This window comes from Anolis sagrei, chromosome 6 (genome assembly GCF_037176765.1).
Source record: "Anolis sagrei isolate rAnoSag1 chromosome 6, rAnoSag1.mat, whole genome shotgun sequence".
Classification (NCBI taxonomy): domain Eukaryota; kingdom Metazoa; phylum Chordata; class Lepidosauria; order Squamata; family Dactyloidae; genus Anolis; species Anolis sagrei.
The window spans coordinates 29,147,939-29,171,881 of record NC_090026.1 but is presented as its reverse complement, the minus strand read 5'-3'; the positions used below and the strand labels follow the sequence as shown (position 1 = coordinate 29,171,881).

At 41.1% G+C, this 23,943-nt stretch overlaps 1 protein-coding gene across 2 annotated transcripts; it reads right to left on the bottom strand.

Annotated features, from left to right (window-relative positions):
* Positions 1-1,483: 1,483 nt before the first annotated feature.
* RCN3 (reticulocalbin 3) lies at positions 1,484-22,825 on the bottom strand. 2 transcript variants are annotated; one of them, XM_060780767.2, is made up of 7 exons: positions 22,742-22,825; positions 17,421-17,665; positions 14,968-15,161; positions 10,580-10,752; positions 9,170-9,230; positions 8,742-8,941; positions 1,484-2,584 (listed from the first exon to the last, which is right to left on the bottom strand). In XM_060780767.2, exons 2-7 carry the CDS (start codon positions 17,654-17,656, stop codon positions 2,477-2,479), a joined length of 972 nt encoding a protein of 323 aa, XP_060636750.1. In that variant the 5' UTR covers positions 17,657-17,665; positions 22,742-22,825; the 3' UTR covers positions 1,484-2,476. The 2 variants fall into 2 exon arrangements, with proteins under 2 accessions (XP_060636750.1, XP_060636748.1); XM_060780765.2 differs by having other exon boundaries at positions 1,484-1,647.
* Between the last annotated feature and the right edge of the window lie 1,118 nt (positions 22,826-23,943).

Here is a 23,943-nt window from a genome sequence, read left to right as displayed (position 1 = left end):
ACAGAATGTTGGATAGGTGAAATGTTGGATAACAAGGAGGGATTAAGGAAAAACCTATTAAACGTCAAATTACAAATTAAGCGCCAAAACGTTTTACAACAAATCGACAAAAAAAAAAACAAAAAACCATACCCAGTAACATTATGTAGTAATTACTGCATTTATGAATTTTACACCAAACATGGCAATGTATTGAAACAGCTGTTGATGTAGGCGGGAGGCAGCCTGCGTTGGATAATACAGACCATTGGATGAGCGAAGGTTGGATAAGCGAGACTCTGCTGTATAACTAATTTTCAAGGTGTTGTCGAAGACTTTCATTGCTGGAATCACTGGGTTGCTGTGAGTTTTCCAGGCTGTATGGCCATGTTCCAGAAGCATTATCTCGTGAAGTTTGGCCCACATCTATGGCAGGCATATCTAATATACCTCTCAACCTCTGAGGATGCCTGGCATAGATGTGGGCCAAACTTCATGAGAGAATGCTTCTGGAACATAGCCATACAGCCCGGAAAACTCAGCAACCTACTAATTTTCAAGGATTTGTTTTCTAAAGGTATCTAGAGGGAAGTTTTTTCAGTTCCAGTCCCAGCTCAGTGAGCATAACATTGGGTCCTGCATTTTGAAAGATTTTGGAGATAAGTTTGAATTAAAGAACATGTCTGTGAGGACATCCGTTCCCAAGGTTCCTCTTATGTGCTTCCTCTTTCCTAGTGTTCAGTCCTTTGCCCATAGGCATAGGGGTTTTAGATTCCCCAGGAATTTGGGGAAAGAGCTACATAAAACATGTACATCTCTCACTCCATTTGGGGTATAGAACATCCCTTTGCATATTATGGAAGGATGGGATCTGAAGTATGGGTCCTTGTACCTGTTTTGAAGCGAACCATGGGAAGCTTAGTTAACTAACTGTCCACTCACTCTCCCTAGACAAGGTGCCCACTTTATGTACAGGAGGGGGATCACATTAGCCACCTCTTTCTCTTACAAACTGCAAGTATTACTTTCCCCCTTTTGCAAAACAAGATCAGTTTCAGAAATCGTTTCTCAATGTTTTGAGATTTGAGCTCTTCAAAGTTATTTTTCATGTAAGGAGCGACTTGAGAAACTGCAAGTTGCTTCTGGTATGAGAGAATTGGCTGTCTGCAAGGATGTTGCATAGGGGACGCCTGAATGTTTTACCATCCTGTGGGAGGCTTCTTTCATGTCTCCACAGGAGAAGCTGGAGCTGACAGATGGGAGCTTACCCCACTCTCTTGATTCAAACCGCTGACCTTTCCGTCAGTAGTCCTACTGGCTCCTTCCTCCAAAGTCATTTTGGTTCAAATGTACAGAAAGGGCAGTTCATAATATTTTGTTGAGGCACATCTGCAACAGGGAAAAATACTTTTTGCTGGAGTGACTGTTCTAAAAAAAATAAAATCTTGCTCCCTCTTTTTATTTTCCACTAATTCCGCTTCATTCCGATTTATACTACAGAATATGGAGGGGTGGAAAATAGTTTTATTAATAATCCAGAGTGTTACAATCACAAGGTCACAGCTCATGGTGGGGCAACACTTTGTTGATTGTTGATTCATATTCTTTGGTGGCGTCGAAACTCTGCTGCATAAGTTTAATGAATTCCTCTCGTGAAAGCCTGCCATCCTGGAGAAGAAGGGGTAGAGAGAGAAACTACACCTACAATATTTGTCCAAGGATTGGGGCTACTTACATATTACATATAAGCAGCCTTTAGTATTTCTATGTAAGTAGGGTAAAAACACAGCGAGAAGGTGATTTCAAACCTATTGCCTTGTTTGTTCCACTTCAGCTGCTTGCCCCCTATGAAGTCCCACATTACTGTTTGAAAGGTAAATATGGATCTTGTTATCAAGGAAGGAGGGCAACTTGAATAGCAATGGATTTGAAAATCAACTTAAAACCCTGTTGCTGCCTCCTGCAGAATTATGGGGTTTGTAGTTTAAGGATGAGCCTTTAACAGCCTCACTAAACTACAAACCCCAGAATTCTGCAGGAGGCAGAAACTGGATTTTAAGTGGATTTTTTCTCTAGTGTAACGAAGTAGTCCAGAAGCAGTTTAAAACTATGTGAGAGAAAATAAATGGATGCCTTGGAATCCACAGATATGACAGGAGGAACACACAAACACAGACCAGCCCTTGTAAAACAGATTGAACACTGTTTTGGAAGTGGGTGAGAGATGTTTAATCTGCCCCTTCTTAAATTTCTGGCAGTGAGGACATCTTTGTAAGTATGGCAAAGCTTCACAGTGTTTGAGGGAGATAAGGAGTCAGGAGAGGAAGAACAGATCATATAAAAACCGCCCGGGTTTATGCCAGCTATCGTAACCTGTCAGAAAACTTAAGCAGGCCCTCACACCAATAAATAAGAAAACCATTCCCTCCTGGAGTGTGATTTCCCCCACCGGCATCTGAGGGAGGGGGCTCCAACGCACATCCCCCACTTGCTCTGATCACAGCTCATCATGCTCCTTTGTCAAATCTTCACCATAGTTGGTGGCCTGGCTCCCCACAAACATGTTCCAATTGTCCAATATCTCTTGCTTGGTTATTTTTTCATCCTGCGAGGAAAGTGGGGGAGGAGGAAGAGGAGGAAGGGAGAGAAGCACACAATTACAACCCCAATTACACCCCAAATCATTTATGCTGATTGTTTTTTTTACTGTGTTAGTCAATTATGTATAAAATAGCATCATTGAAGTAATATGAGATGGAGGGGAGGATGAAAGGTTCAAAGGGGAAAGAAACAAGCAGTGCTCCCATCCTATCGTTACTAGAGCTTTACAGCATCCTACCCAACTAACCATGTCCATACAAAAATGAAGAATCGTAGAACTGTTTAAAGCACATATCTATACTCGATCTTAGCCAACAGGCCGAGAAACTTCCTGTGCAAGAGGGAGAAACAAGAAATGAAAGGACACACTGTTCTTTCTCGGTCATTTGGCCATTATGTGTATATGTTTTTTCAATTTCATAAAATTCCTCTACTTCCCAAAAGGACAAAAAATAATTTACAGCAACTCCAGAACTAGTTCAGTTCTCTACACTTCATAGAATCATAGACTCAAAGAGTTGGAAGAGACCTCATGGGCCATCCAGTCCAACCCCCTGCCAAGAAGCAGGAATAGTGCATTCAAATCACCCCATCCAGCCTCTGTTTAAAAGCTTCCAAAGAAGGAGCCTCCACCACACTCCGGGGCAGAGAGTTCCACTGCTGAATGGCTCTCACAGTCAGGAAGTTCTTCCTCATGTTCAGATGGAATCTCCTTTCTTGTAGTTTGAATTGCAATGCATCATTCTATGGATGCAATTGCAAGAATTTATATGCTTCAGCTTCTGACACATCTCTTGTCTCTTCTCATAGCACTGAATGCAGGCCTTTTGACCAGTGTAGGTCAAAAGCATGTGAGGTTTGATCTTCATCTTTGAAAGTACACCTTCATCTTTTGAAAAGGGAGACCCCAAAAATGTGATGGGATGCTCTTGAAGGAAACAAAGGTTGTGTTTATATTCTAGAGTAACTCTTGGCCCTCCAGGTATTTGAATTTATAGGGCCTCATCAACTCTGCTAGACAGGCCACATTGTCCAAATGCCAGATCACAGTCTCCCAAAGCAGTTGCTATACTCTCAACTCAAGAACGGAAAACGGAATATTGGTGGATAAGAAAAGAAATTTAAAGATGGGCTTAAAGCTAACATTAAAAACAGTGCCATAGACACTGAGAACTGGGAAGTCCTGGCCCTTAAGTGCTCTAGCTGTAGGTCAACTGTGACCAGCAGTGCTGTGGAATCGGAAGAGTCACAAATGGAGGGCAAAAGGGAGAAATGTGCCAAGAGAAAGTGGTGTCAAGTCAACCCTGACCAGGACCATCTTCCACCTGAAAACCGATTCTCTCACTGTCAAAGAACATGTGGATCAAGAATAGGGCTCCACAGTCGCCTACATATACACCACCAAGACACTACACTTGGAAGGCCACACTCGGACAACGAGGGATCGCCTAAATAAGTAAGGTTAGTACACTGCCATATAAAATCCAGATTATCACCTTTGAACTAGATTATATGGCAGTGTAGACTCATATAACCATGTTCAAAGCAGATAATCTGGATTATCCGATTTGATAATCTGGTTTATGTGGCAGTGAAGATCCAGTCGTAGTCTCACAGTCCATGGGCATGTGGATAGGTCTTGCTAATGGATGGACTGTCCTTCTAAACCATCTATCAATAGGAGTTCCCTGGGTGTATTGTGTATTAAACATCAAAAATATACTAATATGACATTAAAGGCAGCAGAACATAAAACCAGCAGCTTTACAGTGAGAGCTGTAGATAAAAACATATGAAAGGCCAAAGTATTACCAATTCTGATAATACTATTTAATGGATGCTAAGTAGGCAAGTTTGAATCTTCCCTCCTGCTTTTCTGAAATGGGCAGTTGTGTGGTTATGAAACTGACATTGTGCCAGATCAAACTACTAACAAGTTACAACCTTGGGAAAAACATCCTCTGAAAGTAGGGCCATTCTATACTGATGTTCTACTATAATTGTTTAAAAAAATTGAAGAACAGTTTGTTCCACACCCCAAGAGAAATACTGTACTAACTCAACTGGCAAGGAATCTCTTAAAAATGCTGTTTTTGACCTTCCTTTGGTTGAAAGGGGATTTTTTCAGGATTATAAATGGCTTTCCGACACAAGTTAAGTTCTAACATTGATTTGTTTGGAACTTGGAACTTTTCTCTTTAGGACACAATTTGGGTCTCGCCTGACATTGGGGAGCTGAAAAGGATGTCAAGCTAGGACTCACAATATCATTGCTCTAGATATTTTGTCCCAGAATACCTGTCAGTGTTTACTGCTGTGTGCCAATTAAGAGGGATGAGATATGCAAATGGCCAGGAATTCAACTAGTTACTAAGAGTTTTGCCACAATACATTGATAAATCTCACTGGATGACGTAAGATGCCAAGGACTACAGTTGGGGAGAACAGAGCCATTAGTCTAGTGTTTCTCAATCTGGGGGTTGGAATCCCGGGGGGGGGGGGGGGGTTGCAAGGGGGTGTCAGAGGAGTTGCCAAAGACCATCAGAAAAAAACAGTATTTTCTGTTGGTCAGGGGGGTTCTGTATGGGAAGTTTGGCCCAATTCTATCGTTGCTGGGGTTCAGAATGCTCTTTGATTGTAGTTGAACTATAAATCCCAGCAACTACAACTCTCAAATATCAAGGTGTATTTTCTCCAAACTCCACCAGTGTTCACATTTGGGCCTATTGGGTATCTGTTCCAAGTTTGGTCTAGATCCATCATTGTTTGAGTCCACAGTGCTCTCTGTATGTAGGTGAACTACAATTCTTAAATTCAAGGTCAATGCCCACCAAACCCTTCCAGTATTTTCTGTTGGTCATGGGAGTTCTATGTGCCAAGTTTGTTTCAATTCCATCATTGGTGGTGTTCGGTATGCTTTGATTTTAGTTGAACTATAAATCCCAGCAAGTACAACTCCCAAATGTCAAGGTCTATTTCCCCCAAACTCCACCAGTGTTTAGATTTGGACATATTGAGTATTCAGGCCAAGTTTGGTCCACATCCATCATTGTTTGAGTCTTCTGGATCTAGGTGAACTACAACTCTAAAACTCAAAGTCAATGCCCACCAAACCCTTCCAATATTTTCTGTTGGTCATGGGAGTTCTGTGTGCCAAGTTCTTTTCTTTCAAACACTCCCACTTCCTAGAGCTGATGTGGTCTATCCAATGCAATTTTCTGAATCAGCAGCCTAAATAACCAAACCAAATCTAAAGTTATCCAAAAACAGATTAGTAAACCTTTTTCGCAGCCCTACTATTTTTTAGGGAGGGAGGCACCCTCATTTTCCTCTCTGACTTCTGCCCCATACACTTTCTCTTTTTCCCACCCAAGTTAAGTTGGGTGAGAGATGGACTGTGTAGTGTCCTTGCCAAAGAATGGAACTACTCACTCGCACAGGGCTTGTGTAACAGGCCTGTGGTCCTCAACCCTATGAAAGGGCCTCGTGTATTAGAACAGACTTCTAAGGGACAGAGGAGGACCTTCAGTTGCTTAGCAACTATAACCCAGTTTCTGTCTTTGCAGACCTGGACAAATGGCCAAAGTCAAGACAGGATGGCTATGACAAGCAACGGCAGGAGGATTAGCTGCTTTGGAAATGACCGGGAGATGGCGGCTTCATTAAGCAATGAACTATTAATGGGGAAGAGAGAAGCAGTGCCTTCCCCCATTCATGCACTGATGCTGTTTTTAGAGTAAGGAATCCAGCTCTGAAAGAAAAGGATCTAGAAAGGAGGAGTGGTTGAAAATGTCAGAAATATGATATACTAGCTGTCCCCTGCCACGCGTTGCTGTGGCTCAGTTTGTGTATATGTATTTTGTATGTGTATATGTGTGTTTGCGTGTGCGTGTATATATATATAATATGTGGGTGTATATATATGTGTGTATATATTTGTGTATGTGTATTTATATGTGTAGATGCATATTGTGTATATGTGTATGCTTGTCTATATGAATATTTGTGTATATATATGTGCATGCATGTGTGTATATATATAGTTTTGTGTGCATGTGTATATGTGTATGTATATTTGTGTGTGTTTGTGCATATATATACGTGTGAATGAATGTGTGCATGTGTATATGTATATGAGTGTATTTGTATATGGTGTATTTGTGTATATATGTGTGTTTGCATATATATATATGTGGGTGTATATGTGTATATATATTTGTGTATGTGTGTTTATATGTGTAGATACATATTGCGTATATGTGTGTGCTTGTCTATATGAATATTTGTGTATATATGTGTACATGTGTATATGTATATGTGTATATTTGTGTGTGCATGTGCATATATATGTGTGTGTATGAATGTGTGCATGTATATATGTATATGAGTGTATTTGTATATGTATATATGGTGTATTTGTGTAAATATGTGGGTGTATATATATGTGTACATGCATATTGTGTATATGTGTGCGTGCCTATATGAATATTTGTGTGTATGTGTGTATGTATATGTGTGTGCAAGTGTATATGTATATATATATATTTCTGTGTGCATGTGTACATATATGTGTGTATGTATATGTATGTTTGTGTATTTGTGTGTGTTTGTGCATATATATATATATATATACACTTACACACACACACACACACACACATACGTGTGTGTGTATGAATGTGTGCGTGTGTATATGTATATATGGTGTATTTTTTGAGTTTTTAAGTCTGTTCTGCTGGGGTTGTGTGTGTGTATGTGTTTTTAGGGGTGATGGACACTTGTTGGACTGTTAGGTGTATTCTGTCCAAATTTCGTGTCAACTCGTCCAGTGCTTTTTGTGTTATGTCAATCCCACAAACGAACATTACATTTTTATTTATATAAATTAATTAATAACTAGGCATTTTTTATTACAAAAGTGTGAGTTGAGCACTGAAAGTTAGTAGGCCAAAGCCTGTTAGTGTTAGTTTGCCTGAGTGAGGGAACTCCTCAGTTTGTATGAGGTAAAAGTTTGTATTAAAAGAAGCCTTGTGAGGGAGATCCTGTATGAAGGTTGCTGCATGTAAAGCCACTATGTATTTGTTTATTCATGTTGTGGAAACCTTGTTATTGTAAATATAGCAACTATATTATTTTACTACAAAGAAAAGCCTCCTACAGAAGATATAACATTGGTCTGTGTGTTTCTGTTCTTTTTGTCACTTTGGGCTCCTGGTGCTGGGTCATGCTGCTGCTGCTAATAAGTTACTCTGCTATACATTCATGGGGAGGGTCTTTTGTTATTAAGCCCACTCGCCCAACAGAAAAGAGGTGCTTAAGCTTTTTCCATAAGGAGTAAGGAGACAAGTATGAATGTTGCAATTGGCCAGCTTGATTAACATTGAATAGCCTTGCAGCTTCAAAGCCTGTCTGCTTCCTGCCCACGGGAATCCTTTGTTGGAAGGTGTTAGCTGGCTCTGACTGATTCTTGTCTAGAATTCCTCTGCTTTTTGAGTGTTGCTCTTTATTTCCTGTCTTGATTTTAGATGTTTTTTTTAAATACTGGTAGCCAGATTTTGTTCCTTTTCATGGTTTCCTCCTTTCTGCTGAAATTGTCCACATGCTTGTGGATTTAAATGTAACTCTAAAATCAGGATGGTAAATAGAGAGGAACACTCAAATAACAGGGGAATTCCTGACATGAAACAATTAGGTCCAGCTAACACCTCCCAGCAAAAGATTCCCCCCTCAGGCAGGAGTCAGCCAGTCTTTGAAGCTATAAGGCCGTTCAATGCTAATCAAGGTGGCCAATTTCAACATTCACACTTGCCTCAAGCAGACAAGTTCTTTCTCCCACCCTGGACATGCCACAGAAATTGCCTAGTTTCTAACATGGCCATACAGCCCGGAAAACTCACAGCAGCCCAACTATATTGTTCCCAACACTGTAAACTCCCCTTACCCCAGCCAGCACAAAAACAAGCTGTCTGAGGCTGATAGGAGTTGTAGTCCAGCACCTCTGAGGTGACAAAGGATGATATAATAGCCCAGTGTATCCATATATACCAAAAACATTTCCTCCCTGCTTAAGAAAATTAAAAACAAGGAAAAAAATTCTGAATGCATTTCTTTTCCAAGATTGTCACTGCATTTCCTTTCCTCGTGCCCTTTTTACTCCTTACCTTATCAACATCTGAGTGAACAAGGAGGTGCTTTGATTCCACCTCGGCATGGTCATAATCTGGGGGCAAAATCCAGTGCCCAATCTCCTCTCGGTCCATTTTGCCATCTTTATTGAGGTCCCGATGGTCCAAGAATTGTTGACGTTCACTCTTCACCCAGCTGGGCTCTGGCTCTCCCGTTTCAGGACTATACATGTCACCTGGCCATAAAATACAAAATGCCAAGCTAAGTACTGATTTATGTACATCTGTAATGGTATCTTGCCCACCAATGGTGATTAAAAGCCAAAGTAATGTCCTCCCTGGTAATCTATAGGTTAAACAAAGTCTTACTCAAAAGAATAGGGGTAAAGTTTCTGTCTCTTGTCTCCCCCCTTAAGAAGCCTTGTAACTCTTTTTCAAAAGCAATGGTATGGTCCCTTTCTTACCAAGATATTCATCCACTTCTACAAAGCCATCTCCATTCTTGTCTATGTCCTCAATGGTTTCCTAGAAAAATAAGACGGCAGTTAGTAAAAAGCACAGTGGAGCTTTCTAGACTCAACACATTTATGTTTCAGCATATTAACCACATCTGCAACCATTACATCAAGCTTAAAGTTGGCTTCAGGCATACTCAAAACACTGGCTAAAATTCCTGAAATCAAAGGGCAAAATCCAACAGCTAGTCATAAATAGAATAGATGCCAGACATAAATACTTATTTTTTAAAGTCAGATTAATTCAGTGGCTGTATTCTAGGTCAAACTAACAGATTTGGCCAAGTGAGACTAACTGTGATGAACCTAACTCCCATCTGGCTTAAGTATGATCCACATGAGAAGCTGTATTGAATCTTGCTTTATTCATATTATTTTATGATGCAGTTTTGCTCTTATTCTATACATGGTTCTTGTCAGAAATATTAAAAATTAACTAGATATTTTTAATTAGAAAAATGCGAGGGTTAAACAGATGCAATGACTCAGCAAAAGCTGTAGTTCTATATAAGCAGGTGTGCCTGTAGTTTAGTAGTCCCAGTTTGTGAAAGGTCTCTGTGGGAGAAGGGCCTCAGTATGAGTAGGCCTCAGTGTGAGAGGCGTCAGTCTGAGAGAGTCCTCAGTGGGAGAAAGGCTCTCTCAAACTGATGCCTCTCTCACACCGAGGCCTATTCATACTCAGTGAGAGAAATGCCTCAGTGTGAGGTAAACCTCCGTTTGTGAAGGCCTGGTGTGAGAGGCTTTGGTGAGAGAAGCCCCAGGTTGAAGGCCATCAAGTGAGAAAAGCTCTAGTGTGAAGCTCCTGTGTAACTTTGGTGAGAAGAGGCTCAGTGAGAGCTAAGCTTTTTATCTGCATGAGAAAGAAGCCCAGCATGGAAGCAAAGAAATAAGTGTAAAGAACTTTATTTGTGTTATGGAAACCTTGTTATTGTAAACAGTGCAACCATATTATTTTACTACAAGGAAAAGCCTATGGAAGAGATAACATTGGTCTGTGTGTTTTTGTTCTTTTTATCACTTTGGGCTACTGGTGCTGGGTCACGATGCTGCTAATAAGTTACTCTGCTGTGCATTTATGGAGGTCTTTTGTTAATAAGCCCCCTCGCCCAATAGTTCTCTCTGCAGTATATTTATTATATTTTAATTCATTTACACTGACTGAGTCAGAGGTGCTGGGCAGTTCAAGTGAGAACACTGATATTTAGGAATTCTCGTTCTATAGAAATATGGAAACCGCAAATGTAATGCATGAAATTGGTTTTGAAAGCAAAGGGAAATGTCCCTCCCCTAGGCTACCAAAGCCTAGATCTTAAATAAGTTCTTTCCTTCTCACCAAAGAATTTAAGATACCAGTCTCACCGTCACCACAACATCTTTCATATAGTCAAATTCTTCAGGGTGGAGGAAGGCAGTGAACTCCTCCCTTGTAGCACTCAAGTCCCCATCCTTGTCAGCTGCCTTGAACCGTCGCTCATCTCGGGCTAACATTCGCCGGTAGGAATCTTTGTCCTCCAGATCACCAAACTCCTCTCCTAAAGGAAGCCAAAATGGGAACAGCCATGAAGCCCAGAGTAGATTTAGATCACACAATCAAAAGTCAGAGGCTCTCTTTCAAGATGGATGGGATATGTGCAGGATCCCTAAAATGTTGATGAATTCAATTATGTTCCTGGTTTAAAAATGTTGTTTCCTGTTTAATTTTGTGGTACTTACTTTTACTTTTATAATGTGGTATATACATATATTTATAATATTATAATGTAATACAATATAATACTAGTAATAATAATATAATATAATTATATATTTACATTACATGCAATATTACTAATAATATTACAATATAATGGTTTAGTGCAATATATAATACTGATATTGTACTATGCTAATAATATAATGTATGAAAATATATCTTGTAAGCCGCTCTGAGTCCCCTTCGGGGTGAGAAGGGTGGCATATAAATGCCGCAAATAAATAAATAAATAAATAAATAAAAGTAGTTGTTATACTCTAGAAACTATGTTGAATTTGTTGAGCGTCTATGAGACATTCATTGAAAAAGGTAAAGATTAACGTTTCCCCTTGACATTAAGTCTAGTCATGTCCAACTCTGGCAAGTGGTGCTCATCTCCATTTCTAAGCCAAAGAGCCAGCGTTGTCCATAGACAGCTCCAAGGTCATGTGGCCAGCATGACTGCATGGAGTGCCGTTTCCTTCCTGCAGAAGTGGTACGTCTTGATCTACTCACAGTTGCAGGTTTTCAAACTGCTAGGATGGCAGAAGCTGGAGCTAACAACAGGAACCCACCCCACTCCCTGGATTTGAACCACCAACCTTTCGGTCACCAAATTCAGCAGCTCAGTGGTTTAACCCGCTGCGCCACTAGCAAAATGTGCTGCAGGATGTCTTGGAAAATCAAAGTGTTTGCAGTTTAATAAACCTTTTCCATGTTTTATGATAGACCCAAATAGAAAATGACATTTATAATCCAGGAACACAAATTGTTACATAGTATTATCAGTCCCGCTTTGACCAAGAGCTGTAGTCTGGAGGTTCACTGTCCTATAAAAAGAGAAATTACAGGGCATTTCACACATCTATGTTAATCTTCTTGGAACATTCACAAGGGAAGAACGACATCACAGGAAGGAACTGATTCTGCACAAAGGGAAGTTTCTCGGGTGATCTCCTGAACTCTTTTCAGGGTTATCAGACAAAACTAAAGACAAGTGTTACTTATCAAACAACCAGGTAACAGGCAACACCTCTTGAAATTCCCTCTTCTACACAACCCTTCAAAGTTCAAGAGCTATTTCTAGTTTTTGCTCTGACAATATTCTGGCCTCAACATACGTTGTATTTAGCTGTATGTTTATCCAGATAGTCAAGACTGAACTTTATTCTTGGGACTTCCAAGGCACCAGCATCCTATTTATGATGTGCACTGACTACAACAGCTTTTTTGTTTTCTGGAAACTCTCCACTGATTGTCAGCAAACGGTTCATAGATGGCTCACAAACCACCATTTCAAATTGTACTAGTTTTTAGAGAGTAGAAATAGAACCTGGGAAATTCCTGTTCTACTTTCCACTGGTCCATGCAATCTGTTGGATAACCTTGGCCCAGTCACTCACTCTCACCCTGACCCACTTCACAGGGCTCTCGTGTGAATAAAATGAGGGCACCTGAATGAGTGAAAGGTAGGATATAAAAAAAAACTCATAAGAATAAAAATAGAGGACACAAAGCTATACAATAGCCTTTTTATAATGTTAATTAAATTTCATGGAACACATCATTAGCACCTATATGGAGAAGTATAATGGTGAGATCTTGTAAGTCTATCTGTTGAGTTTTAAACCCAACATGCCTTATCATTGGAGCTCCTGGTGATGCAATAGGTTCAGCTCTTGTGCTGGCAGGACTGCTGACTGAAAGATCGGTGGTTTGAATCCGGGGAGCGGGGTGAGCTTCCGTCCGTCAGCTCCAGCATCCCATGCAGGGACATAAGAGAAGCCTCCCATAGGATGGTAAAACATCCCGGCACTCCCTGGGCAACATCTCTGAAGATGGCCAATTCTCTCACACTAGAAGCGACTTGCAATATCTCAAGTCGCTCCTGACACGAAAAATAAAATAAAACCATTGTCTAGGCATGATGGAAGTTTAGGACCATGGATGATGAATTCTGTAGAGGTCTACTGTCTCTCACTCCCACCCTGGCTTTTGCCCACCCTTATTCTATATACAAATAGTAACAGCATTCTGTTTTGTGCATCTCTGTCCATTTAGTGTCCATATGCTAGTGGCTCATGGGTTAAATATAGCCCTTTGACAACCAGGAATTGGCTTGCAAATCTTCTGTACCTCTCCAGTTGCAGAAACCTGTTTGAGACTCAGGCAGCTTTCTCCTCATAGCTTATTCCAGAAGGTGGTAAACTGCCAGAAACCTTGGGAGAAAAATACCAATGGTTCCCTTTCTCTCTCAGGGCAACATGCCAGCCTGGACCTTGCAGCCTCAGCCAGCTCTCACAATGCTGGTAAGCCAGCACCAAGCAAGAGGAAGCTGATCACACTGAAGATTTTGTCTGTGTTCACCTACCAATCCTGCTATAAAACTACTGGCATAAACAAGGTGTTGGAAGTCAGAGGTTGTTATCCCCAAATAACTGGACATGTAAACACACTGTAAGATAAACTAGCCGAACTACTTCAAATCTCTTAAACCGTACTTTGCTCCAAAAGCTCCTAAAGCCATCTTGACTTCCAGTCTTAATCCTCAGTGCCATATTAGTTATGGTCCAGGTTTTTGTCTCATTTGTTTATTTCATGTTTTTGTACCGTTTTGTTCTTTCAGGATGCACGAATTGGTACACCCTCTCCATCACGGAAATATCAGTGAAACGAGTGCAAAGTGGGAACGATAACCATTTGGTCGGCTGCTTTTTGGTGCTTTGCGTGCACAGATGTAGGCTCTGGCAGGGGCTACAGCAGAGCACCGAGCATCTCTTATTTGTTGCTCGGCACACTCGGCTGTAGGTCCTAGCAGGCCCTGGCACTTTTCCAGCAATGCGCCAAAAATATTTGTTTTTTTCCCGGACCTTGGACAAAAAAGCTCATTTGGAAAGGTGCCCATTTTCCGGAGAGGTGCTCGCAAACAAAAACAGGGTCTTACGAATGAAACAAACAGGAACGGAGAGTGATTCTGTACAAATGCACATGACTAAGAGTTACCATCTGAAGTCTCTTCTCCTTTTGTGCTGCTAGATCATTTAACCAAGTATAACAAGGATGCACAGAAACCATCATAGACATACATCCCTTTCTACAACATCTATGGTTGCAGGCTTCCAATCTTAGAATACAAGAGTGCATAACTGGCATTCCACCACATGCAAATCCTGACCATCCATTGCCTTTAATTTCTCCCCGTTTTCCAATTTCATATCTATATTTCTTTGTGTTGTTGAAGGCATTCTTCAATATTGCTAAAATTCTTCAATATTGCTAACAGAGGAGAAACAAGCAATTTGTATCAGGATTGTGTTGGGGAAAGAGTAGAAGAAAGTCTCCTCACATCTTCCCAGTGGAATGCAATCCCACTCTGATAAACCCTATTCACCCACAGGCAGAAGTTTTAATTCTCAGCCCTTTCCCTTTTTACTAAACCAGGGCAAGCATTTGCAGGAGGCAAGCATTAGCCTGAATTCAATGCAGGGGCTGTGAGTCATGGTTGCCATGTTTTCAGGCTCCACTGGAAGGCTCTGCAAAACTAAAAACATTCCTGGAGAGGCCATGTGGCTTAAAGTGTACAATTTGCCTTCTCCCGTACTAAACAATATAGACAGGGAAGGAGAAGGAAGCATGAAACTAATATTCTGTTATTTTTGGCCTACAGTTCCCTTTACAATTTCCAACACGACTAAGAATTGTGTGGAGCTGTAGCCCAAAAACAGTCAGGGGAGAAAAATGTTTCCCAATCTTGCTGCATACAGTATTTTATTTTCTCCCTGTATCCTCAGGCTTCTGCTTAATTGCTCACTCACAAGGGTTTCTGCATATATGCTGTTGTTCAGGCATCATCATTCTCTCAGTCTAACAGCACTTCCATGTGGCTCGAGAATTACACTAGAAAGTATACAGCCCAAGCAGAATTAGACTAGGAAGTGCCTAAGTACCGAACCTACTCTTCTCACACATTCTCTCCCCCCACCACACCTTCCCAACTTCCTTCCACCAAGCACACCTTCATAGTGACCATACGTCGCATTTTTGAATTCAGTCCAGGTGATATGGCCATCACTATCCTTGTCGTAGTCCTTCCAGTTCTTGTTCACGTTCTCGTAAATATAGCGGTGCTGTGTGTGCTTGATCCAATCCTTCAATTCAGGTTGAGTCACAAAGCCGTCCTTGTCCTTGTCGATTCGATCTACGATTTTCCTGCAGAGAGGATAAACATTGCAAAGACAGTTAAGGTGGCATAAAACTTCTATGTAATGTAAAGGCAAAGGTAAAGTTTAGTCGTGCCTGACTCTGGGGGATGATGCTCATCTCCATTTCTAAGCCAAAGAGCCAGCATTGTCTATAGACACCTCCAAGGTCATGTAGCCACCATGACTGCATGGAGTGCCATTACCTTCCCACTCGAGCGGTACCTATTGATCTACCCACATTTGCATGTTTTCAATCTGCTAGGTTGGCAGAAGCTGGAGCTAACAGTGTGAGCTCATCCCACACCACAGATTCGAATCGCTGACCTTTCAGGCAGGAAGTTCAGCAGCTCAGCAGTTTAACTCACTGTGCCACTGGAGGCTCCAAAGGTAAAGGTTTCCCCTTGACATTAAGTCTAGTTGAGTCCGATTATAGGAGGTGGTGCTCATTTCCATTTCTAAGCCGAAGAGCTTAGATGCCTCCTAGGTCATGTGACCGGCATGACTGCACGGAGCGACATTACCTTCCCGCCGAAGTGGCACCTATTTATCTACTCACATTAGCATGTTTTCAATTGCTAGGTTGGCAGAAGAATGGGAGCTTGCCCTGTCTGTGGATTCAAACCAGAGACCTTCTGATCAGCAAGTTCTGCAGCTTAGCGGTTTAACCCACTGTGCCACTGCAGCCCCAACTTCTATGTAATATAGGCATATTCATAGGCATGGAGGGATCACAAAGAAAGATGGTGAGAAATTTAACAATGGAAAGCAATGATCTAGATGGATACTGTTGTCTGTTTCACTGAAAGTCTCCAAACAGAATCTGGATAACCATCTCAAGGAGATGCTGTGGTTCCCTTAAATGAAGCAGGACAACAGAGCATATGGTTTATGATTCTATGTCATGGGTATAACTTGTATTGCCATCCAGATATTTACACTACAACTACAAGAAATTGTATACCGAAAGAAACACTTTTCCAAGTGTTCCAAGCTAATCACTTCCCAACAAAGTGTTTCCTTAGGCAGTAAGAAGCCAGAGCTTGAAAATGCTAGGCCATTAAATGTTAATCTAGGTGGACAACTGCAACAGTCACACCTACCTCAAACAGACAAAGAATTTTTCTCCCTCCCTGGACATTTCACAGATATATAAATCCCATTTCTCTAGTTTCCAACAGACCTCACAACCTCTGAGGATGCCTTCCATAGATGCTGGCAAAACGTCAGGAGAGAATGTTTCTGGAACATGGACATACAGCCCGGAAAACTCACAACAACCCACTTTTCCAAGCTCTGTCCAAATTTAATCACAGTGTTGCTTGGCCTCACTTTCAGAAATAATATCTCTTTGTCCAGTTAAGTTTTCTGCTCTACTGGGCAGAAAACTTTATGCCTTAAAGAAAGTAGTTTATATTGGTTGGATGGGTATATAAAAATAGAGATGTGGTCTGCTTTAAAGTACATTAAAAACTTGCTTAATGGGAGCAAACCGTTCTATTATAAATGAATTAGGACTCTCTGTGAGCTCTCAACCAGGTATTTTATAACCAACATCTTGAAAGGTAGCATTATTTCTTTCCAATGTGATGGGATTTATGCAACAGAAAGGTAGACTTGGGCTATTGTAGATCTAATTGCTTTAAACAATAATATCCACCAACTGGAACCAGGGCAAAATAATGGCTTTACTATAAGAAAGAAGGGAAAAGATACTTCTGAGCAAACTTTAGCTCAGGATATTGTGTTCACTGCCAGAACCAAGTTTGTAACTGCCAGAATACCACTCCCCAGTATTATTTTTCACTCAGTAAACATAAAGGTAAAATGTTTTTATACTATTGCTATACAATTCAGAGTTGTAACACTTGCTGATCTCCCACCAATAATTTAGACATATGTATTGTCGAAGGCTTTCAGAGCTGGAATCACTGGGTTGTTGTGAGTTTTCCAGGCTGCATGGCCATGTTCCCACTTCTGGAACATTATATTGTTATTATAGAATTAATGCAGTTTGGCACCACTTTAACTACCATGTCTTGGGCCCTATCTACACTGCCATATAATCCAGTTTCTGAATCCAGAAGTGGTTTCAAGCTGTATTAACTCTACAGTGTAGATGCATCCCTAGCCTAGTACTCATTCACCTAAAGGTCTATAAGATTGCTTTGTTTCTACACAACCTAGGAGGACGCAATGTTATTCACTCAATCACTACTTCCAGTTTTTAAAAATGGCAATGTTGGAATGCTAAAGGCTTTTCTCTTACGCTAGACGTTCTTTGCTCTCTTCGGGAGTCAGCTGGTCGAATGTCTTGGCCTCTTCTTTCCCTAAGAAGGCTTCGTGATCATATTGGAAATCTTGGCTGTCGTCGTGGAGGTGGTCGCTGAGGTCTGGGCTGTGATGGACACGCTCCTTCTTGTCAGGGGGTGGCTTGGCCAGAACCCACATGACGCATACTGTCAACATCCAGTAGGAACACAGGCTCTTCTTTTGCCACGTCATTGTGCACAACTTTGAAAAAAAAAGGAACATGGTCAACATATGAGAGTCGTCACAAGTTTCTCAACTTTGCTCCAGGTCAGATTAACTCCTCTTCCAACCAAGGGTGCATCCAAACGGGAGAATTAATGCAGTTTGACACCACTTTAATTGCCATGGTTCAATGTTATAAAACTGTGAGAGTTGTATTTTGGAGAGGCGCCAATATTCTTTGACAGACTTGGGATTCCATAGTATTGAGCCATGGCAGTGCAAGTGGCATCAAACCACATAAATTCTAGTGTAGAGCAGGCATGGGCAAACTCCGGCCCTCCAGGTGATTTGGACTTCAACTCAATGCCAATATTCTTTGGCGGACCTTGTAAAAATATCACCCCCAGGATTCCATAGTATTGAGTCATGGCAGTGAAAGTGGCATCAAACCGCATTAATTCTACAGTGTAGATCAGGCATGAGCAAACTTCGGCCATCCAGGTGTTTTGGATTTCAACACCCACAATTCCTAACAGCCTACTGACTGTTAGGAATTGTGGGAGTTGAAGTCCAAAACACCTGGATGGCTGAAGTTTGCTCATGCCTGGTGTAGATGCACCTTTATGGCGACATTAGCTCCAAAATGACCCCCAAGCAAACCAGTTACTTTCTTCCTTAGGTCTCTCCCACATCCAAGAACACCGAGTCCAGATCCCAGTGACTTTACTTTGATTTCCACTTACTTCAAAGACCACTTTCAAAGAGTTTTTGATCCACCCAGTCTTAAGAGAATTTGGAATTCCTGGTGCTTAATCTATTCTCTTCCACATATTTTAACCCTATCCAACCACTCAACTATCTCAATTCTAAAGATCTCGGGCCAATCTGGGGGTGGGCACGAGATGACGAAATGAAAGAGCCTAAAATAAACCTGCACCTGCCGTTCCAAGGGCAAAACTGGCAAAAAAAATTAGAAATCCAGTAATCCCAGCAGCAGCAGAGAACTAGGGCAGTTCCCAATTGTGCTGCCCAAGATACAAAATGTTCAATTCTTGGAGGCACCTAAATTAAAGTTGTCCCCAAACCCTTTCCAGAGAAAGCCACAGAGGAGCAAAGATTGACAGCAGAATCAGAACACCGCATTACTTCCTGGACAGCAGGACAAAGCAGATCCGTCTGATGCCAAATTGCTTGGACAACCTGCAAAAGGAGCTTCTGGCACTAAAGAATGGGTAAACTTTGGTACTTCTCCACCTCCCCCTCCCGAAAAAACCTCTTATTGCATTTTCAAATGGCCCATGCAACTATAAAACTCAATGTGCAAAACTCAAAAGCCAACTCCTCTCCACCAGCTCAGCAGAATGACTTGACTCTAAATGGAAGCAAAGCTATGATGCCAAACTGAAAAGAGAGTTTTCTGCCCCCACGTGGCAAAATCCCTTTAGAAAGCAGCTTTCTCTATGTAATCCTTTGCACTGAAAAAGGAGAGATCCAAGGAAACATACTGAAATTGAAACAAAGGGTTGCAATTGAGGGACTCCGCTCAGAAAAAGGACCTTGATGGAGAACTAGGGCATAAAGAATAGGGATCACAAACAAATCTTTGGGCTCAACAGGAATTATTGGTTGATTCGAATAGGTCAACACAGACTCTAGACTGCAAATGATGCGAATAGGTCAACACAGACTCTAGGTGTTTTGGACTTCAACTCCCCCAATTCCTAACAGCCTACCAGCTGGGAGTTGAAGTCCAAAACAACTGGAGGGCTGAAGTTTGCCCATGCCTGCTCTAGATTGAATTATTCTAATATCTTATTGTTATTTAAACGGCCATAGTGACATAGCAGCCCTGCTATATTGAGAGTCCTCACCCTTGGGCCCCATCTACACTGATCATTTAATGCATTTTCAAATCTGTATTCATGAAAATGGTTCTGCTGTACAGATAATTCTATAGGAAATCCTGGAAACAGTCTGAGGCCTGGATGGTGATTTGACAAACCACAGAGCACTGAGGCATATTAAGGGCTTTCTTTTTGTGTACTTTCCTGAGAGTTTGTTGTCTGGCTGTTGCAGTTTGAAGCTGCATTAAATGGTCAGTGTATATGAGGTCTCATTCCTCTTAAGGTGAGATAATAATAGTAGTAATAAACAATAATACATAATGGCCATGTTCTAGAGGCATTCTCTCCTGATGTTTCGCCTGCATCTTTTGTTGAGAGGTGATTAGATTACTCCAGGCACTTACGGGCTATCAAATGCTAATCAAGGTGGTCAGTTGAAACATTCACACCTAGCTCCAGCAGACAAGAGTCCTTTGTCCCACCCTGGTCTTTCCACAGATATATAAACCCATTTTCCTAGTTCCAACAGACCTCACTACCTCTGAGGATGCTTGCCATAGATGCAGGAGAAACGTCAGGAGAGAATGCCTCTAGAACATGGCCATATAGCCCGAAAAAACCTACAATAACCCAGTGATTCCGGCCATGAAAGCCTTCGACAATACAATAATACATAATAATAATAAATTTATAATATTATATATACATAATAACTATATAGAATAATAATAAATACATTATATAATATATATAACAACAGCAAAAACAAAAGCAACAACAATGTGACAAAATTTTTGTACTGAGATTATAACTGCCACTTTCTAATTCGTTGTATCAATTAAATGGTCAGTGTATATGAGGTCTCATTCCTCTAAAGGTGAGATATTACTTATAATAGTAATAAACAATAAGTAATACATATTAAGAAATTTATAATATTATATATACATAATAATATATAGAAATATAACAACAACAACAACAACAACAACAACAACAATGTGACACAATTTTTGTTCCGGGATTATAAATGCCACTTCCTAATTAGTTGTATCATAAAAACATGGAAAACGTTTATTAAACTGCAAAAAAAACCTTTGCTTTTAAGAAACATTCTGCAGCACATTTTGCTATAGTTTTTCAGTCAATATCTTGACAGTTTAACATACAGAGAACCAATTCAACATAGTTTGTGGCAGCCACAAAAACAAAGTTTCTGGAGTATAACAGCTACTTTCAAAGTACCGTACAATTAAAGAGGAAAAAAAACACTTTCAAACTAGGAACAGAAAAAATTTCAAGTTTTGTTACATAGTGTAATAATTCAATTGATTGAGGTGTCCTATACGTCTGTCTTTACTTATTTTTTGATGCTATCCTTCCTTCCCACTGCCACAATACACGCTCTGCTATTGCAAAACCACTATGTGCTAAATTGGTGACATGGACACAGAAGTCCATCCATCCAGTACATGGGCAGTTTACTCAGCCTTCCCAAAGCTTGTAAAAGTGCCTTTTGTGCATCTCTCCAAGGCAAAGAAAGACATAGCAATCCTTTCTTCTACTACCCATGACATGGAGTCCAAATGCAAGCTCGGCACCCATGAGGATGCTTCACAACTTCATTCAATTTCCTCCTCTTTGTTCAAACTCAGCTTCTGCACTTTTAAACCTGAAGAGAACATCACAACTGCAATCCATCACAACTGCAATGGGTGGCATGACTCATACCTTTCTTTTGACCCTCAAGGGGTGCATCTACACACTGTAAAATTAAGGCAGTTTAACATACAGAGAATTCTAGGTATGTATCTACAGCAGGCATAGGGAAACTTGGGCCCCTAGATGTTTTGGACTTCAACTCCCACAATTCCTCATAGCCTTAGACCCTTTCCTTTTCCCCCTCAGCCACTTAAGGGGCCTGAGGCTGTGAGGAATTGTGGGAGTTGCAGTCCAAAACACCTGGAGGGCCGAAGTTTGTCCACACCTGATCTACAGTATTGAATGAATGCAGTTTGACACCACTTTAACTGACACGGCTCAATAGTACAGAATCCTGGGAGTTGTGGCTTGATTAAAGCATCAGATGAAAGGCCTTGTAAAACTACCTCTCCCATGAGTCCATAGCATTGAGCTTTGGCAGTTAAAAGTGGTTTTATACTGCATTACTTCTACAGTGTAGATGCACACTTAAAAAGACCTCATCCATGTACTTCTCTCTTTAGCAAGAGAAGGCTAAGGCCCTTGAAAATCTACAACTTCCAAGATTCATGAAACTTCTTATTAATCTCTTCTCTCTTTAGCAAGAGAAGTCTACGGTCCTTGAAAACCTACAACTTCCAATATTCTATGCCCTTAAAGCCTTGGCAGTGAAAGTGATATCAAACTGCATTAATTCTACAGTGTAGATGTACTGCAGGATTGTGGTAATTGAAGAACCCCAGAAAGTGGTTTCATGCTGCATTACTTCCACAGTGTAGATGCACACTTTAAAGACTTCTCATTCATGCACCTCTCTCTTTAGCAAGTGAAGGCTACGGCCCTTGAAAATCTACAACTTCCAAGAGTAATTAAAGCCCTGGCAGTCAAAGTGATATCAAACTGCATTACTTCTACAGTGTAGACGCACACTTAAAAGACTTCTCATTCATACACCTCTTTCTTTGGCAAAAGAAGGCTAAGGTCCTTGAAAATCTACAACTTCCAAGATTAATTAAAGCCATGGCAGTCAAAGTGATATCAAACTGCATTAGTTCTACAGTGTAGATGCACACTTAGAAGATTTCTCATTCATGCACATCTCTCTTTAGCAAGAGAAGGCTACGGCCCTTGAAAATCTATAACTTCCAACTTTTGGCAGTCAAAGTGATACCAAACTGCATTAATTCTACAGTGTAGATGTACTGCATGATGGTAGTAATGGATGTACCCCAAAAAGTGGTTTCATGCTGCATTACTTCTACAGTGTAGATGCACACTTAAAAGACTTCTCATCCATGCACCTCTCTCTTTAGCAAGTGAGGGCTAAGGCCCTTGAAAATCTACAACTTCCAAGATCCCATACCATGAAAGCCTTGGCAGTCAAACTGCATTAATTCTACAGTACAGATGTACTCCAGGATTATAGTAATTGAACTACCCCAAAAAGTAATTTTTGCAAATCTCTAGGGTTACTTTCCCCTTTTCCCTCACCGATTCCCCCTACCTTTCCATCATATGCCCCCTAATAACCGCCCCCAGTCCCAATTTAATCCCCCATAGCCGATTTTACCTTCTTGCCCCACTTGCTGCAGCAACTCCAATCCCTGCAATGGCCCCTCTCTGAATACCGCCCCAGTTCATCTTCACTCTTGCAGTTGTCTCCCAGGCCACGCCCCTCATCCTTCCCGGAGCCAATCGGAGTCCGAGGATGACCGAGGGGCGTGGCCGAGAGGCCCTGGGACTGGCCAGTAGGCGCCACGTTGACACAAAAAAGTTTCATTCTTCCCACACTTTTTGCCCCCAGATCCAGGCAAGACGGGTGGGGCGGGATCTCGTGTTTTTGGAGGGGTGCATCTACACCAGTGTTTCTCAACCTTCCTAATGCCGTGACCCCTTAATACAGTTCCTCCTGTGGTGGTGACCCCCAAACATAACATTATTTTCATTCCTACTTCATAACTGTAATTTTTCTACTGATATGAATCGCAATGTAAATATCTGATCTGCAGGATGTATTTTCATTCACTGGACCAAGTTTGGCACAAATACTCGACACACCCAAATTTGAATACTGGTGGGGTTGTGGGGTTGTGGGGGGGGATTGATTTTGTCATTTGGGAGTTGTAGTTGCTGGGATTTATAGTTCACCTACAATCGAACAGCATTCTGAATTCCACCAACGATGGAATTGAACCCAACTTGACACACAGAACTCCCATGACCAACAGAAAATACTCGAAAGGTTTGGTGGGCATTGACCTTGAGTTTTGGAGTTGTAGTTCACCTACATCCAGAGCACTGTGGAGTCAAACAATGATGGATCTGGACCAAATTTGGCACGAATACTCAATATAATGTGTACACTGGTGGAGTTTGGGGGAAATAGACCTTGATATTTGGGAGTTGTAGTTGCTGGGATTTATAGTTCAACTACAATCAAAGACCATTCTGAACTCCACCAATGATGGAATTGAGCCAAACTTGGCACTCAAAACTCCTATGAACAACAGAAAATACTGGAAGGATTTTATGGGCATTGACATTTAGTTTGGGAGTTATAGTTCACCTACATCCAGAGAGCACTGTGGAGTCAAACAATGATGGATCTGGACCAAATTTGGCATGGATACTCAATATAATGTGTACACTGGTGGAGTTTGGGGAAAATAGACCTTGACATTTGGGAGTTGTAGCTGCTGGGATTTATAGTTCACCTACAATCAAAGAGCACTCTGAGCCCAGCCCACAATGGATCTGCACCAGACTTGGCAC

Bases quoted from the DNA above. Each gene is read 5' to 3' on its own strand.
- RCN3 (XM_060780765.2), bottom strand. From the start codon at position 17,656: ATGACGTGGCAAAAGAAGAGCCTGTGTTCCTACTGGATGTTGACAGTA. The intron at 9,231-10,579 runs GTGAGACTGGTA...TTATTTTTCTAG, and splicing joins TGAAAGATGTTGTGGTGACG to GAAACCATTGAGGACATAGA. The intron at 1,648-8,741 runs GTAAGGAGTAAA...CTTCTTCTCCAG, and splicing joins TTCACTCAGATGTTGATAAG to GATGGCAGGCTTTCACGAGA.